Raw genomic sequence first — 21284 nt, 5'->3', positions numbered from 1 at the left:
CTCTGAAGTCTGCCACAGGCGAGGTCATCCAGGATCGGGCGCAGCAGATGGAACGCTGGGTGCAGCACTACTCTGAGCTATATTCCAGAGAAAATGTAGTCACCGAAGAAGCACTGAACAACATTGAGTGCCTGCCTGTGCTGGAAGAGCTTGACAGTGAACCAACCCTAGAAGAACTTCACGTGGCCCTGGACTCCCTTGCCTTTGGCAAGGCACCTGGAAAAGACAGCATCCCTGCTGAAGTCCTAAAATGCTGCAAAGAGATCATCGTCACTGAGCTGCATGAAATCCTCTGTCTCTGCTGGAGAGAAGGTGGAGTACCTCAAGACATGAGGGATGCAAACATCATCACGCTGTACAAGAACAAAGGTGACAGGGGTGACTGCAACAACTACCGCGGCATCTCTCTCCTTAGTGTTGTAGGAAAGCTGTTTGCCCGAGTTGCACTAAAGAGGCTCCAGGTACTTGCAGAGAGCGTCTATCCAGAATCGCAGTGCGGATTCCGAACCAACAGGTCCACCACTGATATGGTATTCTCCCTTAGACAACTGCAGGAGAAATGCAGGGAACAACGACAGCCACTCTTTATAGCCTTCATAGATCTCACAAAGGCTTTCAACCTGGTCAGCAGAGACGGCCTCTTCAAGATTCTCCCCAAGATTGGATGTCCACCCAGGCTCCTCAGCATCATCAGATCTTTCCACAAGGACATGAAGGGCACTGTTGTCTTCGATGGCTCCACATCAGACCCTTTTGACATCCGAAGCGGAGTGAAGCAGGGCTGTGTTCTTGCACCAACCTTGTTTGGGATTTTCTTCGCTGTCCTGCTGAAGCAGGCCTTTGGAACTGCAACAGAAGGCATCTATCTCCGGACCAGATCAGACGGAAAGCTCTTCAACCTCTCCAGACTGAGAGCAAAATCCAAAGTCCAGCTGAAATGTCTGCGTGACTTCCTCTTTGCCGACGATGCAGCTGTCACTACCCACTCTGCCAAAGATCTCCAGCAGCTCATGGATCGTTTTAGCAAGGCCTGCCAAGATTTTGGACTGACAATCAGCCTGAAGAAAACACAGGTCATGGTTCAGGATGTGGACTCACCTCCCTGCATTACAATCTCTGAGCATGAACTGGAGGTTGTCCATGACTTTGTGTACCTTGGCTCAATGATCTCCGACACTCATTCTCTCGATACCGAGCTAAACAAGCGTATCGGTAAAGCAGCTACCACGTTTTCCAGACTCACAAAGAGAGTCTGGTCCAACAAGAAGCTGATGGAACATACCAAGATCCAGGTCTACAGAGCTTGCGTCCTGAGTACACTTCTGTACTGCAGCGAGTCATGGACTCTTCGCTCACAACAGGAGAGGAAACTGAGCGCTTTCCACATGCGCTGCCTCCGACGCATCCTCGGCATCACCTGGCAGGACAAAGTTCCAAACAACACAGTCCTGGAACGTGCTGGAATCCCTAGCATGTATTCACTGCTGAAACAGAGACGCCTGCGTTGGCTTGGTCATGTCGTGAGAATGGATGATGGCCGGATCCCAAAGGATCTCCTCTATGGAGAACTCGTGCAAGGAAAGTGCCCTACAGGTAGACCACAGCTGTGATACAAGGACATCTGCAAGAGGGATCTGAAGGCCTTAGGGATGGACCTCAACAAGTGGGAAACCCTGGCCTCTAAGCGGCCCGCTTGGAGGCAGGCTGTGCAGCATGGCCTTTCCCAGTTTGAAGAGACACTTTGCCAACAGTCTGAGGCTAAGAGGCAAAGAAGGAAGGCCCATAGCCAGGGAGACAGACCAGGGACAGACTGCACTTGCTCCCGGTGTGGAAGGGATTGTCACTCCCGGATTGGCCTTTTCAGCCACACTAGACGCTGTGCCAGAACCACCTTTCAGAGCGCGATACCATAGTCTTTCGAGACTGAAGGTTGCCAATACAAAAAAAAAAAATAGTCAATATGCAACAGAAGCAGTCTGGTTTGCACTGTGCAGCCCACCTCTAAGAGTCTACAACTAGCTACAGAAGTGGGAAAGGAGTACAAGGAGACAACACAATTCAAGGCAGGAAACCTTGAAAACGACTTTTAAAAGAGCTTGCAGGCCCTGCTACGGACCACTTCTCTTCAGCGACATAGGGTTGGACTGGGAGAACTATCATCCCTCGCACTGAGGCGGCCAACAGTTTCAACACAGCCTACCTCCAGCAGGTGCAAGGTGGGGGGGAGGGGCTTCCCTTGCTGTAAGGATTGCCCCACCCTCTGCCAGGAAACTTTTTTTTTTTTTACAGAAATCATCAGCCTTAAAAAGGAAACTAACAGAACATTCTGTGAAAGTAAACTAGGGTAGTCCAGTTGAAATCTTTCAGAAGTAATTCAAATTACAAATTTTTTAAAAAGCATAAATTGTTTTGGATAGTTTTATCTATATAAAAATTTCTATATAATAGCTCAAATAGGTTTTCCATGCAAGATAAAGGATCAAAGTTGTTTGTGAACTGTTCAACTGCCCATCTCAGTCTCTATACCATGTCAGAAACTGAGAGGAAAGCAGAAAAGGGCTAAAATCTGAAACCTGAAATTGATGCTGTGAATCACTGATATACTTGAGCAGGGAAGACCAAGTGATTTCTGCATGCAATGCAAGTGAACTTATGAAAGCACTTTTCTACATTAAAGTGAAAAAAATGCAATATTCAGATTACTTGTGACAATCCATGAACCCTGCAGAAAAAAATCAGTTTAATCAAGAACACTCCTTAGTATAACATCAGTGACCAACTAATAAGCAGTGAAAGTGTTTTCAGTGAGAGTGTCACCACATATGCTAATCATACTGAAAACTAACTTTTTCTCCAGCTGTGTTTCTCATTGAAGATGTTAAAAGAACATGTATTTGCCATGCAAGATCTAAAAAGGAGGATGTCATTAAGTAATCCTAAAGGCTTGTATAGTACATTAGTGTAGAGATAGCCCAGCATGAAGTGCAAATCTGGTTCTATAAAAGACACTACAAAACGATCAGTTTGGAGAAAGTTGCTGTACCTGTGTCTGTCTGTTTAACCCAATTTTACACTGCTTTAAGAAAAAGGACAAAAGTGACAAAAGAATTCAAAAGATCAACATGAAACATGAGGGAAAAAGTATATAGAATTAGCTAGTACAGTTGCTTACATTTCCTCTTTAAAGTGATAGACGACAGATATTTAAAAAAACAAAGCTGAACATCTTCTTATTAAAATGTAGTGATTGTGATCCAAAGGACCTCTTCTGATTGTATAAAGGGACCTTGAGCTTGTGTTTTTTCCAGGATGAAACTGAAAAGCAGTTTGGGAAATCGGCTGTTCAGAAAAATCCTACTGGGCAGTAGCGTAGCTGAGGGGGATCAGAAGGGCTGCACTCTTCCATGCAGCACTCCTTGGGGCAATCCCGCTCTGACGCATCCTGTCCCCCCTTGCTTGGCTCTGCTTCTCTGAACATGACCGGAGCTGTGTTCTGGTTGCTTCCAGAGGACGGTCTGAGGCTTGGGGAAGCTGCGTGCCCTCCCCCTGGGCCTCAGAAGACCCTCCAGGAGGTCTCAAAAGATCACTTCCAGTTTTTTTTGGAAAAAACCAAAGTGATGTTTTAAGGTCTTAAGATGCTTTCTGCCTCTGATCACCCTCCAGACATGAGCACAGCTGTGCTCCAGTCGTGTTCGGAGGGAGCAGGGGACAGCCCTGGAAGGTGTGCCCCAGGGCAGCGCACCTTCCAGACAAAATCAGGTTCTTGCTGGCCCAGTGCTATTGTTTCTGTGAAAGCACCATTGCAGCCGTCCGTAATTCAGCGAGCCGGTGTAATTCCAAAGACTTGCCTGTGGGCAAAAGCACAACTCTTGGGTGTCCACCGGGCCAAAGCAATTAGTAGAAGGGTGCTGCTATAAGACTGTTCCTCTGCTTTTAGTTTTTAATCACATTTGTTTTTTTGTTTTTAAACATTTAAACGTTTTTTTTTATTTTTCTCTGTAAACCGCTTTGTGAACTTTTTGTTGAAAAGCAATATATAAATACTGTTTAATAATAATACTAATAATACTAATAATACTAATAATAATAATAATAATAGAGTAGATGGAAGAAGGAGAGTAGATGTATGGGGGCTTGATTAAACTCAGTTTCAGCCTTCCACTCCCACCTTTCCTGCTTGGTAGTGGCAAAAGGTGACTGCAATTTGTTATTCTATTGGGAGTCACTTCCATTCAGGGCCCACATTTTCCTCACATAATATTAATACACTCTGCACCTTACAAAAGTTCAAGCTTATTTTGTGCCTAGCATTAGCCATGCTGACTGCTTCCTTAGTTTTCTCCTTCCCTTCTATGCCCAGGAATTCCCAGATTTTCAATGTTATCAAGTTGTTTTTTTTTTCTTTGTCACTACAGCAAGGGGTCGTTATTTTCAGAAGTTGTTGCTTCAGTAGTCTCCAAGCAGTTCTCTATTGTTTGTTTTTCCAATGACTCATGTTTATTATGAAAACTCATGGCTTCCAGAATTTCTCAATATTTAAAAATAAGTTTATATTTATAATGGGCAAGCATAATATAGCAAGCATGGGCTGCAATCCAGCCCATGGTTTGCAAATACAACTGGCTTTCCTATAACTGTAGCTAGTAATAATAACAGAACCAAGTTTCACATTCAGTTCACGGCTGTGAAGATAGCAAAAACTAAGCCACCCACCGATTAACTGAGTTCCTATCCAGGTCAGAGCACACAATCCAGCAAAAGTTCAACTGAAAGCAATTATTTTAGTGAGATTTCATGCCCATGATGTCAAACATTGCATGGCAACAGAACTTAGTACATGCATAGTGCCATAGACAAAACAATAAAGCCACGCCATACCATGCTTCGTCGTGAAAAATGATCAGTTTCAATATTCACTAAATGTTCCATTTTAACATATTGCTAACATTTTTACTAATACCAACTTGGTTTGTTAAATAGCTTATTTTGCTAGACTATTCAAGGACCATGGTGTGTTTTCTAATGGCAAGATGCAAAAGTTGTATGTCAATATTACAAATGAACGTTTTAAGGATTTACTGTAGTTCACTGGTACACCCTCCTTGTAAGCGCTCTAGATTTTGCAAACAGCTAAAGACCCTACCATCTGTTGTAAAAACAGAAATGTTGCAAAAGAAGAGTTTATATGATGCCTCTATTATGAAGAGGTTATCAAGCGAACCTATTATCTAAATAAGATACCCCCTCCCCCCCAACTTCCATCAGATTCAATAGTACAGAATCAGGCTATTCACACAAGTCACATCGCTCTTTATCTGTTAAAATAAACTCTTCTGTATCATAACAAGATCTCTCATGAAGCCTAGCCAGAATATTTTTAACTCAGCATAAACTTCCAAGTAGGTAACAATTCACTCAAGCACACTGATAGGGTAGATTCCTAAATCCCTAATTTATATTAACATCCCAACTTTCCCTTCATTAAGAACATAAGAAGAGCCCTGCAGGATCAGGCCAATGGCCCATCTAGTCCAGCTTCCTGTATCTCACAGTGGCCCACCAAATGCTTCAGGGAGCACACAAGACACTATCTGTGACATCCCCTGAATCTGGCACTCTGAATCTACCTCTAAAACCAGGAGACTGCACATAACTACCATGACATGACATAGTGGTAGGTATGTGCAAGCTTCTGGTTTTAGAGGTAGGCTACCTCAGATTGCCAGATTCATTAATCATAGTGGGCTATATTCCTCCTCTCTTAAGTAGAACTCTGGAAATATGACTATGACTGAGCCCTGTGATTGTCAGAGTTCATGTGGTTGTGCAACAGAACAGTCAATTGAACAGCAGGTGTGCAGAGGAAAGCAGGAGGATGGGACACACCAGAAAACCATAATGGTTGCTAGGGGTCACCACTAAGGAGTCGCATCTAGACAGCATGAGCAATGAAAAGGATGAAGGAGGGAATACACTGGAATCTTTGTGATATTCTTTGAATATCTGGAAGGGGGTAGGAGATACTTACTTTTTCTTGCATGTATGTTTAGAATATGAACACAAATCCCAGTTCATACAAAAACAACTGTAGCAGAAAACAGGTGAAAGCCACCAAAAGAAGGGGTGGAATCCATTTTGATAGCCCACAATTTGTGCATAAAATGTGGTTTAAAACCTGGTTTTGGATGACCAATTTTAAAACAGAAATGAAGATTTTCTGAAAGAAGGTTGAAGTTTAATATAACTTGAGGACATTTTGCATGTCATCAATTACTATAACATAGAAATGTAAAGCCTGCCTTATCCCTAAAGCTCATGTCAGGAAAACGTTCCTCCTCTCTTCCATCCTCAAAACGGACTGACCAGTTTTGTCTTGTCATCTCCAGCAGCTCTATGTCCTGAGGTAACTGAGAAAGGATGAGGGCAGGTTATTTGACTAAACTACCTAGACAAAGCATCAACCACTCACTTCAACAATGAGGTTAATATCCTAAGCCCCTCATACTAGTTGGAACGATACAGCTAATGAACATGGAACACACTATATCTGTAGCTAAACACACTGTACTCCACAGACTACTGAAGGGCAAAAAGGAAAAGACAAATGGGGTATATTCTATAAGTAGAATATTAGCTCTTATATTCATTCACAAACTATGCTTATTAGTCTTCATCTAGTCTATTTGCTCATCAAGCCACCAATGCAGTGTTAGTGAACTGCAGTTACAATTAAAGCAGATTCATTACTGCTGAAGAAGCAATGAGATGCTAAGGTTCCACACCACATGACTACTCATTTACCATTGAGGGGTCTGTGGGTGAAGGAAGCCGCTCATCAGCATCCTCCTTGATAACATCCTAACAACAACAATAAATTATTATGATTCCAATAAGACTATTAAGCATACAACAAAAAATATGAAGGAAACAATGGATAAAAAGGTATTAAACAACCCACCACTGTTTTTAAATCAGGGACAGGGAATGCAAGGTGTGTAAGAGCTGTACGTGGCCCATGGAGACTTATTGCTTGGCTTGTGAAATAGCCCTGTGTTGCCCCTTATAGGTTGGTTCAGACATATTGTTTCTGATATTCCAAACCATATTTTGGATTACCAGGAATATGCTTTGAGCTTCTGCTCCCTTTTCAAGCTCCAATTCCTGATCTTATTTGTGAATTAGTGGCAAACCATGGTTTTCCCTTTTTTTCTTTTTCTTTTTTTTTTTAACATCAAATGAAATTAAAACAGAAGAAGGGAGCATGCAAGCAGAAGCCAGGCTTATTCACCAAGTACAAAACCATTATTTAGAGTTATGTTTGAACCAAGCCGATGTGATGACTCAGAAGTGGACCAGTTATTCCAGGGAAAAAGAAAAATCTCTTCCAAAAGAAAATTCTTAGTTGTGGCTGACAGATTTCTGTTGCCTATCCCTGGTTTTGCTGATTCTAGAAATATTTTAAGATCCTTGCACAGATATGCATACAGGCATTCATTTTTTGTGCGTGTGCGTTTTTTAAATTCTTATTTCTTTTGAATGCCAGTTTCAGTTCAAGGCTAGTTCTCTGTTAACAGTTTTTAATTTGTAGGATAATGGCACAGTTATAAAAGCTTATAGAACTTAATTTGCATGCTGATGGTAAAACTATAGCTTTAAGAAAACTAACTGGCATAAACCTAAAATAAAATAGTTTGTTTTACATCTGAATGTACATATGAACATAATCTGGATTTTCAGTCTTCTGTAACTGTCATCTGCAAATGCCTAAATGTTAATAATTTTATTATAACAAGCTAAACCTAAACAAGATGATTATACTTTCCGTATTTCTTACCACTTACTGTACCTACTGAAATATTTTCATTCTATTCTACAAGACTTACACAGTATTCATAATTTTAGAGATCAAAATGTACCATTTTGTGCATATAGACTTGTTAAAAGGTGAAATAAAATGTTAGGATCTACATTAACCTTATTTTAATTTTTATAACATTAATAAGAACACACCTTTTGTATCTATGCACTAACATAACTGACAAGTAGATTTGTATTGCTGTCTAATCTTGTTATGTAAGTTACTAAGTTCATTTACTTTTTGTGATACTTACTAGACTCTGATCTCTGGTCATATTCGTTTTTAGTGATGAACGTGTGATGAGATGAGAATTGCCAGGGTAATACCTTGGCATGTAAACATATGGGGCAAAGAATGGCTATGGAAAGAAACATGTAACAAAAAAAAAGGACAATTACAAAAAAACAAAAGGAAAAACTTAATTCAACAATTACCACTTATTTAAAAATATAAAACATAAAAATTAAACACATTACTTTTTGAACTAATTTCCAAAGTGATCAAAATGCAAAATTATCAGAAATCTACCCACTTGAAATCAATGGGAGATTTCCAGAATTCAATAAGAAACAGACATGAGGATTACATTAAACAATTTTGTAATGAGTTTTAAACATTTACATGACTATTACAGAGTGACTAAGGACACAAATAAGAAACATTGTCCAAAATGGCCACCTTAATCAGTGTCAGCAGAATTCTACCTTAATGGTATAATAATCATACAGGAGTCAATGCAATCAGGAATTGAGGTCCAAGTATCTAGGGAAGTGTTCCACAGAGCCCTCTTACAAAGAATCTACACAAAACAATTTGTGTTATTTCACTTTTAGAATTTAGAGAGGTTTTCCAACCTCATCACATGCATCTTCGACAACCCTGTAATGTAGACTGTTAATATTTCTTTTAAAAACAGACTGAGGGTGATTGTAATTCAATCAAGGCTATCTTACAAGTTTTTGACTGACAGCACAATTCTATGCATGCCTGCTTAGAAATAAATCTCACTAAAAATAGTGGGAATTACTCCTAGGAGCATGTGTATAGGCTTGCAGCCCAAACATCTGAGCCTGAGCCTGCAGGATCCAACAACAAGGTTTTATCTACTTTGCACGTTGAAGTCAAGTTGATGTTTTAAAAATTAGACAATTTGTACATGTTAAATGTTCAACGTTCCAAACTGCAATACAGCACTGTAGCTCAACCTACTATCAAAAAGTCTTCAGTGTACAGCAGGGCTTTTCAAACTGGGGCATCGTGACGCCCCAGCCTGTGAGCCCTGGCCTCTGCCCCCTTAAGGAGGAGGCAGCGGTGCGATCCCCAGGATCTCGCTGCCTAGGGGGGCTGCAGGGGCTTGGGTGCACTTACCCAAGCCTCCTGCAGCCTCCCCAGGCTGCGGGGAGCCCGGCGTGACCTGCAGCAGGGCTCCCTGCAGCAGTGAAAGTAAATGCGGAGTGATTGCACCCAATATCGCAGCACACTTGGATAAGTGCACCCAAGCCCCTGCAACCCCCCCAGGCGGTGCGATCCTGGGGATCGCGCCGCTGCCTTCCCCTGCCCCCGCTGCCTCCCCCCCCCCATGCAGGTACTTAGTGGTTCTCAAACTCTCCCAGAGAGTTTGAGAACCACTGGTGTACAGGATTGGAGACATGCAGAACCACTAAGAAACCCGGTTGCGTGTTCCACACTAGAAAAACTGTGGCATGAGTCAGCACTCATTAGTGGGACTTTGTATGGACACCAAGAGCAATCGTTCTAACCCATGTTTGACCCTACTAATCAATAGCTTCTCTTCTGTGCATGTCTATACAACTAGATTGTAATCCCTCTGACGTCCTTCTATCTCCTGATGCTCATAACTACTTACAAAGATTCATAGCCACTTACACTCCTGTTATGTATACACTCAATACATGAGACAAAGTTCACCAATACTGGGGAAAACTCCCAAATGAACAACATATTCCAAAAACATTTTTAAAAGCCTCTGGCTTTATTCTGTTTTGAAACTCAAAAGAAAATGATACCTTTCTCACAAACTCTGCATTGTTATGGTTTGCCAGGCACTCAAAATAGGGTCACTTCACCATTTTAGTCACAGTTCTATCTCTTTCTTTCATCCGCTAATATGTATTTTGGTTTAACTAAGCAATCATAGGAGAAGAAGAATATACACAATCCAGCATTAGAAGTTGTTCTCTTTTTCTTACTCTATTGTAGAATGGATGCTGAGGTCCCGTCATTCCACTATAGTAGCTACTATGAGGCTGCGGTGATACAACTCCCCCATTGAAAGGCCCATTAAAGGAATGCGTTGAAGAGCAGGCTGAGGACGGCTGACTAAACACTGAGGATGCTCTAGGAGCCACTTCTGGCAAAGGTAATGAGGGATATGGGATTGCTCCATTCATTTGGTCTCTTGCAGCACGGACATCTGAAATATTCCATGTACAAAAATAATCAAGATAAGGAATTACTGCAATCAGCAACCTGACAAAGGCAATAGAACATGAAAACATTAAGAATTGAATTGAGTTGGTTTATTTCAATGGATTGCATCTAGAACAATCTGGATAGAAGAACATTCTGCACTAGGAGAACATTCTGCACTAGGAGAAAGAAGAACATTCTGCACTAGGATCAGTTCCTCTCCCCAAACAGACAGGCAGGAGTAAATCTGAAGGTCCTGAAAAACAGTTCCCATCCCTCAAGAAAACTGATAGGAATCACTTTAATTGTGGGTGTTAAGGAAGGGCACACTTCCAATTCACCTGACACAACAGCCAAGAATTCTAAACATATAGAGCCAGGATGCTCTCCTGCTTCTAGGACTTACTCCCAGGCAAATTTGCATAGGGCTACAGCTTTAATCCAACACGAGCTATATACTGTCTCTCAGCCATCACCTATACCAAGGGATGCCGGAGACATTAACATAGGCATAACAAACATCTCGGTTTGCCTCTACTGAGCCTGATGCTACTTGTTGATGGAGGTCATTTTGAGAAAAAGTTTTAAAGGCAGCCTTGAGTGCCCCTGCTGATGACATCACAGCTCAGCTGTAGAAGTCCCCACCACCAGCAGCCAGGTAAAGAAATGGTTACTAGTGCTTTCTGATGGCAAAGAGGTCATGTATCATGTTTTCAGAGTATTCTAACTGTAGAAAACATTGATCTCTATGCAGACATGTAGAAAAGGCTTGGATCCTCAGAGCAGAGCAGACCTGGCAACAGATCATTAGGTGTTGCCTGTCTCTTGATCTGACAGACCCAATATTTCAGAAAACCATGGTTACTGTTTTCTGCCACCTTGGGATAATAAACTCACTGTGTGCTTCTTGACCTTAGCCAGAACACTGTTGTCCAACATAACAGTGGGTAAGCAAACAGAACATCCATTCGTTGTGGGAGCTTTGTAGCCTTGATCTGTTCTGTGCCTTTGCAAGGAAACCATGCAAAGAAGCTTGAGTCTTAGAGTGCTTAGTGAAAACACAAATAGGCCCAGTGCAGGATGGCTATACTGATGGTTCACCTGATGGAAAATCCCTGTTTAGAAAACATTCCACTTTATTTGACTTCTGATGGCAAAGCCAGTCTGCTGTGATACTCAATACACTATTTAGGGGTTCTGTCTTGATCAAGAAAAACAGTTTTTAGCAATCAGATGAGGAGATTGTTGTCTGACTCTACAAATTAACACAGCTTCTCTTCTGTGCATGTCTATGCACCTAGATTGTAATCCCTGTCACCTGTCTGCCTCCAGCTGTTCATAACTGCTTAGAAAGATTCACAGCTACTTACAGTTCTGTTACATGCATACTCAATCCATGAGAGACACAAGGGAGGAAGGTGTACTGGGGGCCTAGACCCATTATGGGAAGTCATTTTGTATAGACGATTATTATTATTAACAGTATTTATATACCACTTTTCAACTAAAAGTTCACAAAGTGGTTTACAGAGAAAAATCAAATAACTAAATGGCTCCCTGTCCCAAAAGGGCTCACAATCTAAAAAAAATGTCACAGCAGTCACAACGGCAAGGATGGGGAGAGGGAGTTTCCTTTGCCAGACACCTTGTCTGGCAGTGGACCAGGTCAGAATGTCTGTGTGTCGTGTTAGGGGACAGGACAGGATGATCATCCTGCTCTGAATGGGGTTGCACTCCTGAAAGAACAGGTCTACAAGCCTAGAGATTCTTCTGGACTCACTGTGGTTCCTAGATGCCAAGGTAGTAGCTGTGGTTAGGGAGTGCCTTTGTCCAGGTTCAGCTGGTACACCACCTGCAGCTGTATCTGCATCAGTCGGATCTGCCCATAGACCATCCCATGGTGACAAAAACAGACTATTGTAACACACTTTACATGGGGCTGCCCCTGGTGTTAGCGTTGACCTTTAAAACCCTTAATGGTTTGGGCCAGTGTATTTGAGAAACTGCCTTCTCCTGTATAATCTGGTTTGTCCTAGATATGTCATCACTTACCAAGGTAAGGGGTGGAAGCTCAAAATAAGGCCTTCTTGGAAGCGGCACCCACTTTATGGAATTCCCTTCACTTTGGTTTAAGAACTGTTCTCTTTAGAAACCTTCCAGCAAAGTCTATAAAGTTTCTCTTTCATTTTAGCTTTTACTGCTTGATACCTGATGTACTATTATGTTTCAATTCAATTTCAACAACCTTTAATGGCATAATAATACTATTATGTTTATGATAGGTTGTTGCTGACTGTTTTTAACATTTATATGTATGTTATATTAATTTTGTATTTTATAGTTTTATTTTAGAAGTATATATAGTATTTAATAGTTTGCTTTAAGAAATTTTGGGTATCCCTTGGGAGAAAAGTGGGATAAAATAGAATAAATAACCAATTCTCTCTTTCCCATTCACCCTCCCCATTTCTCTCCTAGAAAAATAGATGGGACTCAGAGAAGCAGGGTATAGTCTGCTGGAGTGCCGATCTGTCATTTGCAGTACTGGGGAGCTATGACACTGCATATGAGAGCCCTTTGTCAGCCACCATAACCCCTGGCTTGACTTGGTTACAGGCATTCTTGATAGAGAATTGTTAAAGGAGAGCCCTACTACTACTAGGCGGTGCTGACACTCAAGCAGGACTCCAGCAGAGTCTGCACACCTCCAACCTTCTGAGTAGCACTGGCTGCAGACAAGATGTAAAGAACAGAGAAGTGGGGGTGCTGCACACAGCACCAGCAATCTGGCAGTGTAGCTTTCTCTGTGGTCGAGGCCCATCTCAAGAAAGCAGGGAAATAACGGGGGACAAGAGGACAGATTCCAAGAACAGGCCCCATTTATAGTTGCTGGTTCTCTCATGCTAATCTGCTCTAATGCTGCTGTCTTTTGTCTTCCTATCCCTGCTGGGCATGCAGCTGCACTATATTTTCTCTAACAATTAAAAAATTAATGGCCTCTTTAAGAAAATCCCCACCAACTGCAGAATTCTGGGCAACTGCAGCAGGGCACCTGATGGGCAGGACAGAAATAAGAGACATTTATCCCACAGGCATGTTACAGTAGTGATTTTCAACCAGTGTGCCACAAATAGTACTCAGGTGTGCCACAGGAGTTTGGGGGTCATTTATTATTAGGGTCATTGGGGGATGTGAGGCTCCCACCAACAGAACGGTGTGCCCTGCCAATTTTAGTGCCTTATCAGTGTGCCATGAGATGAAAAAGATTGAAATTGCTGTGTTAGAGACTTGTTTTGTCACTCTTTAGCAGAGTTCAACTTATTGGCAGCAGTATTTAGGTTAGGTCATTGCAAATTTTATCTCCCTTTTTTTGCATCATATTATTGTAAACATCACTGAAAGGTGCTGAACTGTTCATTTCTTCTTAGTAATTAGAATGATCAGATGTTTTCATTATCCCAAAGCAGATTCTGTGGAAACCTACTATGCTAGCTTGTGATGTTGCAATCCTGTGTGCTCTTACGTGGAAGTTAGCTCTATTGAACCAAGTGGAATTTCATTCTCTGCTTTGGAACACTTGAAGTATGGTAAATAACGAGACAGTACCTGTGTAAGTATTTTATACTTTCTAAATAGGACAATTGATTTAACAAGACCTTGCAATTACTCAGTTTGAGCAAAATTATTCGGGATGAAGCCCCAGACCAAAAGGTCCAACTAATTCATCACTATTTCCCATGAGGCTAGTCACATGTGAAAGCCCACAAACAGGTCATGAAGGTAAGTCCTCATTCTCCTGCCCACTCTACACTCACCCCATGACTGGAACCTCAGTCCCTCAAGGGATTATCTGGGTTGCATGCTGTAAATCCTCTCTTTTTTAGAGGAGGAAGAGATAAACAAAAATGCTTGGAACCATCTGGCACCCTCAGGCTTTAGGCTTTGTAGAGTTGTCATGAACAACACCTGCATTTAAAATCTACCACTACAGACTAACAACATTAAAAGCTTTCAAATGGCAGCTTTTAAAGTGATCTCCTCTTATATTTAGCAGGAGGGAAAGTAACTGTCCCTCTTCATCCCAGCACAGTGTCTTTTCTAGTGGCTGTTTGCTGGTGTTGTTCTGCATTTTTTAAAATTGTGAGCCCTTTTGTAAACTGCTTTGTGAACTTTTTTATTGAAAAGTGGTAAATAAATACTAATACTAATATTAATACCCAGGTAACCAACAATAAGTTTACCTGCAATTATTTCTCGGAGCTTTGGATCAAGGTTTACTGTACATGGTAAAAAGGTTTTTACATCACGTGCTATAAGAACAGGAGTTCGTGAAGACAAAAAGACTTCAAAGTTGCGAATATCGCCATCAATTTCAAGGAGTGGTTCAACATCTTTAGTTGTTGGAATATTCTTTGAAATCCTGAAAAAAGCAAAGGAATTTTAGATAATAAAATGTAAAGAAAAACTGTAGGTTTATTGAATGAAATTACTAATTAACTCTCTACAGCTCATGTCTAACCAGGCTTTTCCCCAAATGGCCCACAAATTGAAACTATAAAATAATGTATAATTTGAAAGTGTTCAATCTACTCAATACTGAACAGAGGTAACTAAAACGGAAGACAGAACAGTTGAAAAGTTTCCCAAACCATCTGGTTTTTTTTTTTTTGCAAAACAAGACTCCAAAAGAAAAATGAGCTGAAGACTTAAAATGAAAACCACAGCTGAGAAGTCACATGAAGCAAATTAGTTGAATTTTAATGCCAGCTCTGCTGAAGTCTGAATGTGAACAGTGTTCTGCATATGATGAACAATACTCCTGTTCAGAAGCCAATAGCCAACTGCTGGTTTATAGATTGAAATCTCTATTCTAACCTTCTCAAGCTTGATACATTAAAACTATTATGTCTCAAGAGATATTTATGTAAATCATAATCTTTTGGCAAAGGTCCACAAACACAGTCACACACAAATGTATTTGCAAAGTGACACATCCTGAAAATCCATGTCAATTCAAAAACCAAGCATGATGATGAAGGCCTCTGTTTTTAGAATACCCACTGTCAGCAACAGAAACTAAAATCAGAGGCACCAATAATTAACTTGAAGTTTTGGATGTAGGAGAAGATAGAAGATTTCTATAAATTGCTCAGTTCTGTGGCAGGCACATGAATTTCATTGAGGTTCAGAAAGTGTTAAAATTCAGTCCAGAACCTGGTCATCTTCTTGCACATCTGCCCTGACAAGGCAAGTGAGAGTAGGAGCCAGGAAGATTTCATTTTAAAGTTTTCTGACCACTGTGAAATCTGAAGCATGTGCATATGCACAATGAGTGCTAGTGACACCTAGAACTCCCCACGCAGTTTGCCCATTTAAATGGAGGAAAACCAAATACAGTACATGGAGGTTTCTTCCACACTTGAGCTCTCTAGCACCACTTAGGCATTGCTTTTCTGTAGGTATCTGAAAGCACTATTAAAACAGAGATTCCCCAAAGTGCTTTAATATAGGACTCTTTACTGCTAACGGCCCTTCCCTAGCCAAGGCACTTATGAGCTGACAGCTCCATTCAGCAAACATCCCTAACAACTTCAGTAAGAATTGATTGTTCGGAGGTTCAAATAATTTTATTACTTGTGGATTCAAGTTTGGACATTAGTAATTGCCCCTTGAACAAGCCGCAAATTGGTTTCTGTTCCTGTGGGGCAAGGCTTTCATTTGCTTTCATTTTCTCCCTTCTTCTCTTTCTTTTTAAAATAGCAACATAGTACTACTTGTGCGGGAGATAACAGGAATTGTCAGTTTCGGTCAAAACAAGAAGTGCATTTCAGAGCCCTCAGATAGGCCTTCTGAGGCCCAGGGAGGTCTTGTGTGGCCTCCCTGCACCTCAGAAGACCTCTCTCCCAACATGGCCAGAAGACTCTTTTGGTCACATCCAAAAGGTACAGTGAGGCCCTGCTGACCCATGTTGGGTCCCAAACCCATTGGATAAGGAGAGTCGACCAATAAGGAACTTTCAAATAAATTTGAAAAATTCAAGCAATCTTGTGAAACAAGTGGTATTGGACATCAGGTAAATTAAGAAAATTAACGGTCACAGCACATAAGGTATTTGGAAGTCAGAAATTGGTAACTAGGATGTCTTGCCACCCAGCAGCTGCACCCACTAAGAATGCAGAACCAAGAAAAGTTAGTTAGTAAGGGGGACCCCATATCCACAGACCCCGTATCGCGGATCAGGTCCAACCCCCCAGCATATGCATCACCACACAAGACCCCTCCAGAGGTAAACTCCTCCCCTTGCCTCCAGCGAGGGAATCTAAGCTCAGCAGAGGCCGAGGGTGTCTGTCCCAGCCTCTGCCGGGCTCAAACTAAACTGTATAGCTTGAAACAGGACTTCCAGTATCATAGAGAAACTGGAATTGGCGTTTTAATGTCTTATAAGGCATTGGGAGGCCCAGGGAAGCCCGATTCGCCTGTATCCGCAGTTTCAGGTATCAGTGCGGGCAGTGTGTTTTGGAACGGAACCCCCACAGATAAAGGGGCACACCTGTATCCTCCTTCTTCACTTCTTAGCTAGCGCTTGGGGAACAGATTGACCTCTCAACCTAGGTGCCGCTAGGATCCATGTGAAATATCATCAACTATTGCTAATATCATGACATGCTTCCACTCTTGGTGATTGTTGATGATATTTCTAGTCTCGCTAAGGGTTAATCACTGGTTCCTTAGATCTTCCTCAATGCATTTGAGCCAGATTTTCTTTGGTGCTCTGCAAAGGATGGTCCCAAGCCCGGCTGCAAAAAGAGGAGGTTGGTCACCCCGCCATTAAGACTAGTACTGGGAAACCAGGCAAGAAACCGCATGGAAATCTGAATAAGTTAGTATAAACATATGAATATTCTTTCTGACAGGCAAACTAAGTAATAAAGTGGAAACCAGATAATTGAGCATATTTTAAAGCAATCTGAATAAGATGCAATAAATAAAATGGAATTTACCAACAGAAATAATGGATTTCTAAACAATGCCAGCATTGTACCAGAATTCAGACAAAGCTGGTAAGTTCTGTAAGGAGTCTTCTGCCAAGGAGATGGCAAATAATGTCTCAAAAAGTAACATCCACCATGGATACACTTTTGACTCTGCTGTGGAAACAATTTAGGGAAAGACTGCTTAAAAGCAGTAGAATGTGGGATGGTTCAACAAGAGAGGGGTGGGTTTCAGTCGCATGCCCCATAGCACTCCTTCTGATATCCAAATCAGAACCTTTCCTCAACTACTTTGTAAGCAAATAGGAAAGCATGCTTTTCGCACACATGTTGTCCCAGACATCTAGTCCAGCCCTGTACTGCAAGGATTATTATTTTATAGGAAAAGTTTAGTCCCATTGATTTTAATAGGAGAAATCAAATCACAAGGAGGGGAAAGGGTTAAGCCTATGTTTAACTTTCCCATAGAAAATCAAAGTGTTTTAATTGTGCCCATATTGTTCAATCAAAGAAATAAAAAGTGCAACTTAAACATTCCACATCCAAATAGATTCAGTAAAGGTTATACATTTCTCAATTATTTTTACAAAACTGGTTAAATTCTCTTAGACAACAGCTAGCACCAACTGAAGAGGAGACCTTTCCAACATTTTCTTGTTCGCATCATCTTGTTTTTAAAAGGTATACTAAAAAAATCTCAACTACAGTTTACAGAATGAGTAATTATTGTCTAAATGTGGTATTGGAAAAGTAGACAGAAAATGCTTGAGTTTTCATTTTACTCTTTCCTCACACAGTTATGTATGTTAACAAAAAACCCTCAAATGATTTTGACAAAGGCTTTTAGCTCAACACATAATTGCAACAAAATTACAATAATTGTACCAATTAAAATAATCCTGAATGAACAGTTTGTCATCTTAATGTTCCAATGGTTTATAGAAGGAGCTACTTAATTAGCTGAAATTGCTTTCCAATGTTAGTATCAAATGTCATTTGTTAAAAGTTGAACGATTTAGAAAATAATTTACCAAAGCAACTTCACCAAACACCAAGAACCAACATTTTCTTTTTCCAGCTGAATAAAGCAAGCAGATGTGTCATCAAATTACTATAAAAATAAATGAGGCTTTTTATAGGAAAAAAATAAACTTTACTACTAGCGCTAAAGATTTCTTATTCTTATTTTTATGAAATTAAATTTCTTTAAAAAATAAGTGCATATCATTTATACTTTATCGCTATTAGCATACTGTAAGTAAATTTTTTTAAACCCTAATAACAAGTGAGACAGAAATATATCCGCAGCCAATGCAAAAAAGATTATAAAAAATATTACTCCCCTCAACTAGATGCAATTGACAGCCCAATCCTAAACTGCTCAGGCACAGCTGGGCTGGACGGCCTGTGATGCACCCAATGCAGCTCAGGAGGCGACTGGAGGTTTCTTCAGGGTAAGGGGCTATAGCAACCAGCTGTATCACTGGTGCATATTTGGGGAGTTCTGTATAGGACTGTCTGGCCCAGGAAGGGGGTTTGGATGCAGTGTGCACCGTCGCTGATCCCAACCCCTCCTGGGCCTGATCCTCTCCGTATACAATCCTCCCCCACCCAAAAACAATCCCTCCTCACCTTCAACACGCCCTTCAGTCACCCTCTTCCAGCCCCTGTGCCACCCGGAGCAGGGATGGGATACAGCAATGTCAAGCCAGTGCAGGCCTTCATGCTGGCCTGGTCAGCTCTTGAGAAGCTGCAAAATCCGAGTTGGAGTGGAGCTGGCTGCACTGTTTCAGTGGAGCCTTAGGACTGCACTGTTAAAGGAACACACAGAAGATGCATATTGAATCTTCTGGTTCATCTAGGTAAAAATAATAATCAAGCCCTGGCTTTGAATAATCAAGCCATCATTATGGGTGAATAAATCTAAGTAAGAGTAAGGGGGTGCCTTCCTGTATCACACAGGAAGAAGTGTCATTGCCTAAGCAGTACCCGAAAAGGAAAAATTTTCACACCCGTTTAAGCACCTCTTGGGGGGGAAAAAGGAACCCAACACTAGGTCACTTTTTGCATGGGGCAAAATAAAAAAAATGAATGAAAGAGTCCTATTCTGACCTGCTATTTCATCTCATTATCATGCAACTCTCTGCTATTTCACTGCTACTGATAATGAGGAAGCAGAAAAAGTAATGCTATCACATTCTACTGTTGCCTATTCAAGAATATCTACTGGTTCATTTGTCACTTCATACTCCCATAATGCCCTAAGCCTTAGTCTAAATAAATCTTTTCTGAGCTTAAAAGCTTGGCTCCTAATACTCAGGACCTAGCAGAATAAACTTCAGTCACGTGTACATTTCCATATCCTTTCTCTTGATTTAACCATGGTTGCCCAAAGCTAGATCAGAAGACTCAAGTCCTAGAACGCTTATGAGGTCAGGACTTTGGTGAGACTAAGGGAGACAATACTATATCTGGTGGTCAACTCCTGAGGACACTTTTCCTTGTGTTCTTGCTTCATGATTCTCCTGCAAATTAGGTTCAAAAATTAAGATTTGGGGAAGATTTACAAATCAAGGTTACAAAGGATCCTAATTAGCATCAGCCAGGCAGATCAAGCACTGGCCAAGGACCCACACCCTGAGGAACTGCCTGACAGGCTGACACAGATCCTTCAATATCAGTGACAGCAGTAACACTCAATATTCTATCAACAGGAGTGCAAGTGGTGCCATGGGGAGTCCACTGAAGGACTGCGTTCTTGGGGTCCCTAATTGCCATGCGCCAACACTGACATGAGCCTCCATTTGTGCCAGTGCATCAGTAATGCAAAACCACGGTTGACACTGGGAAGGGAAGAAAGCAAAAAATCTGGAAAAGCAAAGGGGCCTGGTCACCCAATCTGCAAACCATCATTTGCTGGGATCCATCAATAAATCTACCCTGGGTTTGTGAGATGTCTAACAGTCTTTCACTAAATGCAGTCTTTCTGTATAAGCAGGCCTGCTGGGCGTCTCTCTTTGTATAGGCCAGTCTCAGAAGGTGGGCCTCGCCACATGTGTTTTTTCTCAGGAGGGAGCTCAGGGGAAGGGAAGGGTGCCACTATCAAGAGAGTGACGGGCCAGGGGAGATATGGCGGTGGGGGTCGGACAGGCCGTTACAGGAGAAGGAGTGTTCATCATAGACAGATCATCTACCCTTCTGGTCCTTCCCCCAATTCTCGGATGCCTGGTGGTCTTGGCAGTGAGTCCCTGGATCTGAAGCTGCTGCTTCTGAATGCCAGGTCGGTGAATAACAAGACCTGTATCATCCGGGATTTAATCCTGGATGAGAAAGCCGACCTGGTATGCATTACAGAGACCTGGTTGGACATGGAGGGAGGCCTCTCTGAACTTTGTCCACCAGGCTTCCAGGTGCTGCAGCAGCCAAGATTGCAGGGACGGGGAGGGGGAGTTGCAATGGTCTATCGTGAGTCCATCTCCCTTACCAGGTGCCCTGTCCAGCAGTTTGCTGGGTTCGAGTGCCTGCACGTTGTGTTGAGAGGACCAGACAGGATTGGGATTCTGTTGGTGTACCGCCCGCCCAGGGTGTACCGCCCGTCCCAGAAGATCTGGGCCCCGACACATATGGCAGAACACGTGCTGGACCTGGTGTTCACAGCTGGACAAGGGGGCAGTGATCTGGATGTGGAGGAGATCAAGATCACTCTGTTGTCATGGACAGATGACTTCCTAGTAAGGTTTAGGCTTGTTGCGACTGCCTACCTCCACAGAGGCGGGGAACCGTTTTCTATGGACCGCCCCCGGAGGCTAATGGATCCTGAAGGTTTCCTGAGGGCTCTGGGGGATTTTCCCACTGCCAAGACTGGCGTCTCATCTGACTGGCGTCTTAACCAGGACGCCCTGGTTGACCTCTGGAATGGGGAAATGACCAGGGCAGTGGATGAGATTGCTCTGGAGTGACCACTGCCACGTCGAAGACTCAGAGCGGCTCCTTGGTTCACTGAG

At 42.0% G+C, this 21284-nt stretch overlaps 1 protein-coding gene across 2 annotated transcripts in view; it reads right to left on the bottom strand.

Moving 5' to 3' along the window:
• Positions 1-21284, bottom strand: part of KIDINS220 (kinase D interacting substrate 220) — a 77706-nt gene that overhangs the window by 10287 nt on the left and 46135 nt on the right. The window contains exons 23-26 of one of the 2 annotated variants that reach the window (XM_066612214.1): positions 14530-14708; positions 10069-10292; positions 8112-8216; positions 6802-6858 (exon numbers count right to left, since the gene is read on the bottom strand). In XM_066612214.1, coding sequence (XP_066468311.1) covers positions 6802-6858; positions 8112-8216; positions 10069-10292; positions 14530-14708 — 565 coding nt within the window. The remainder of the gene's footprint in view (positions 1-6801; positions 6859-8111; positions 8217-10068; positions 10293-14529; positions 14709-21284) is intronic. The other variant, XM_066612222.1, reaches the window with a different exon arrangement.

Source organism: Tiliqua scincoides, chromosome 1, assembly GCF_035046505.1.
Source record: "Tiliqua scincoides isolate rTilSci1 chromosome 1, rTilSci1.hap2, whole genome shotgun sequence".
Classification (NCBI taxonomy): Eukaryota; Metazoa; Chordata; class Lepidosauria; order Squamata; family Scincidae; genus Tiliqua; species Tiliqua scincoides.
This window is presented reverse-complemented; position numbering and strand designations above follow the sequence as displayed.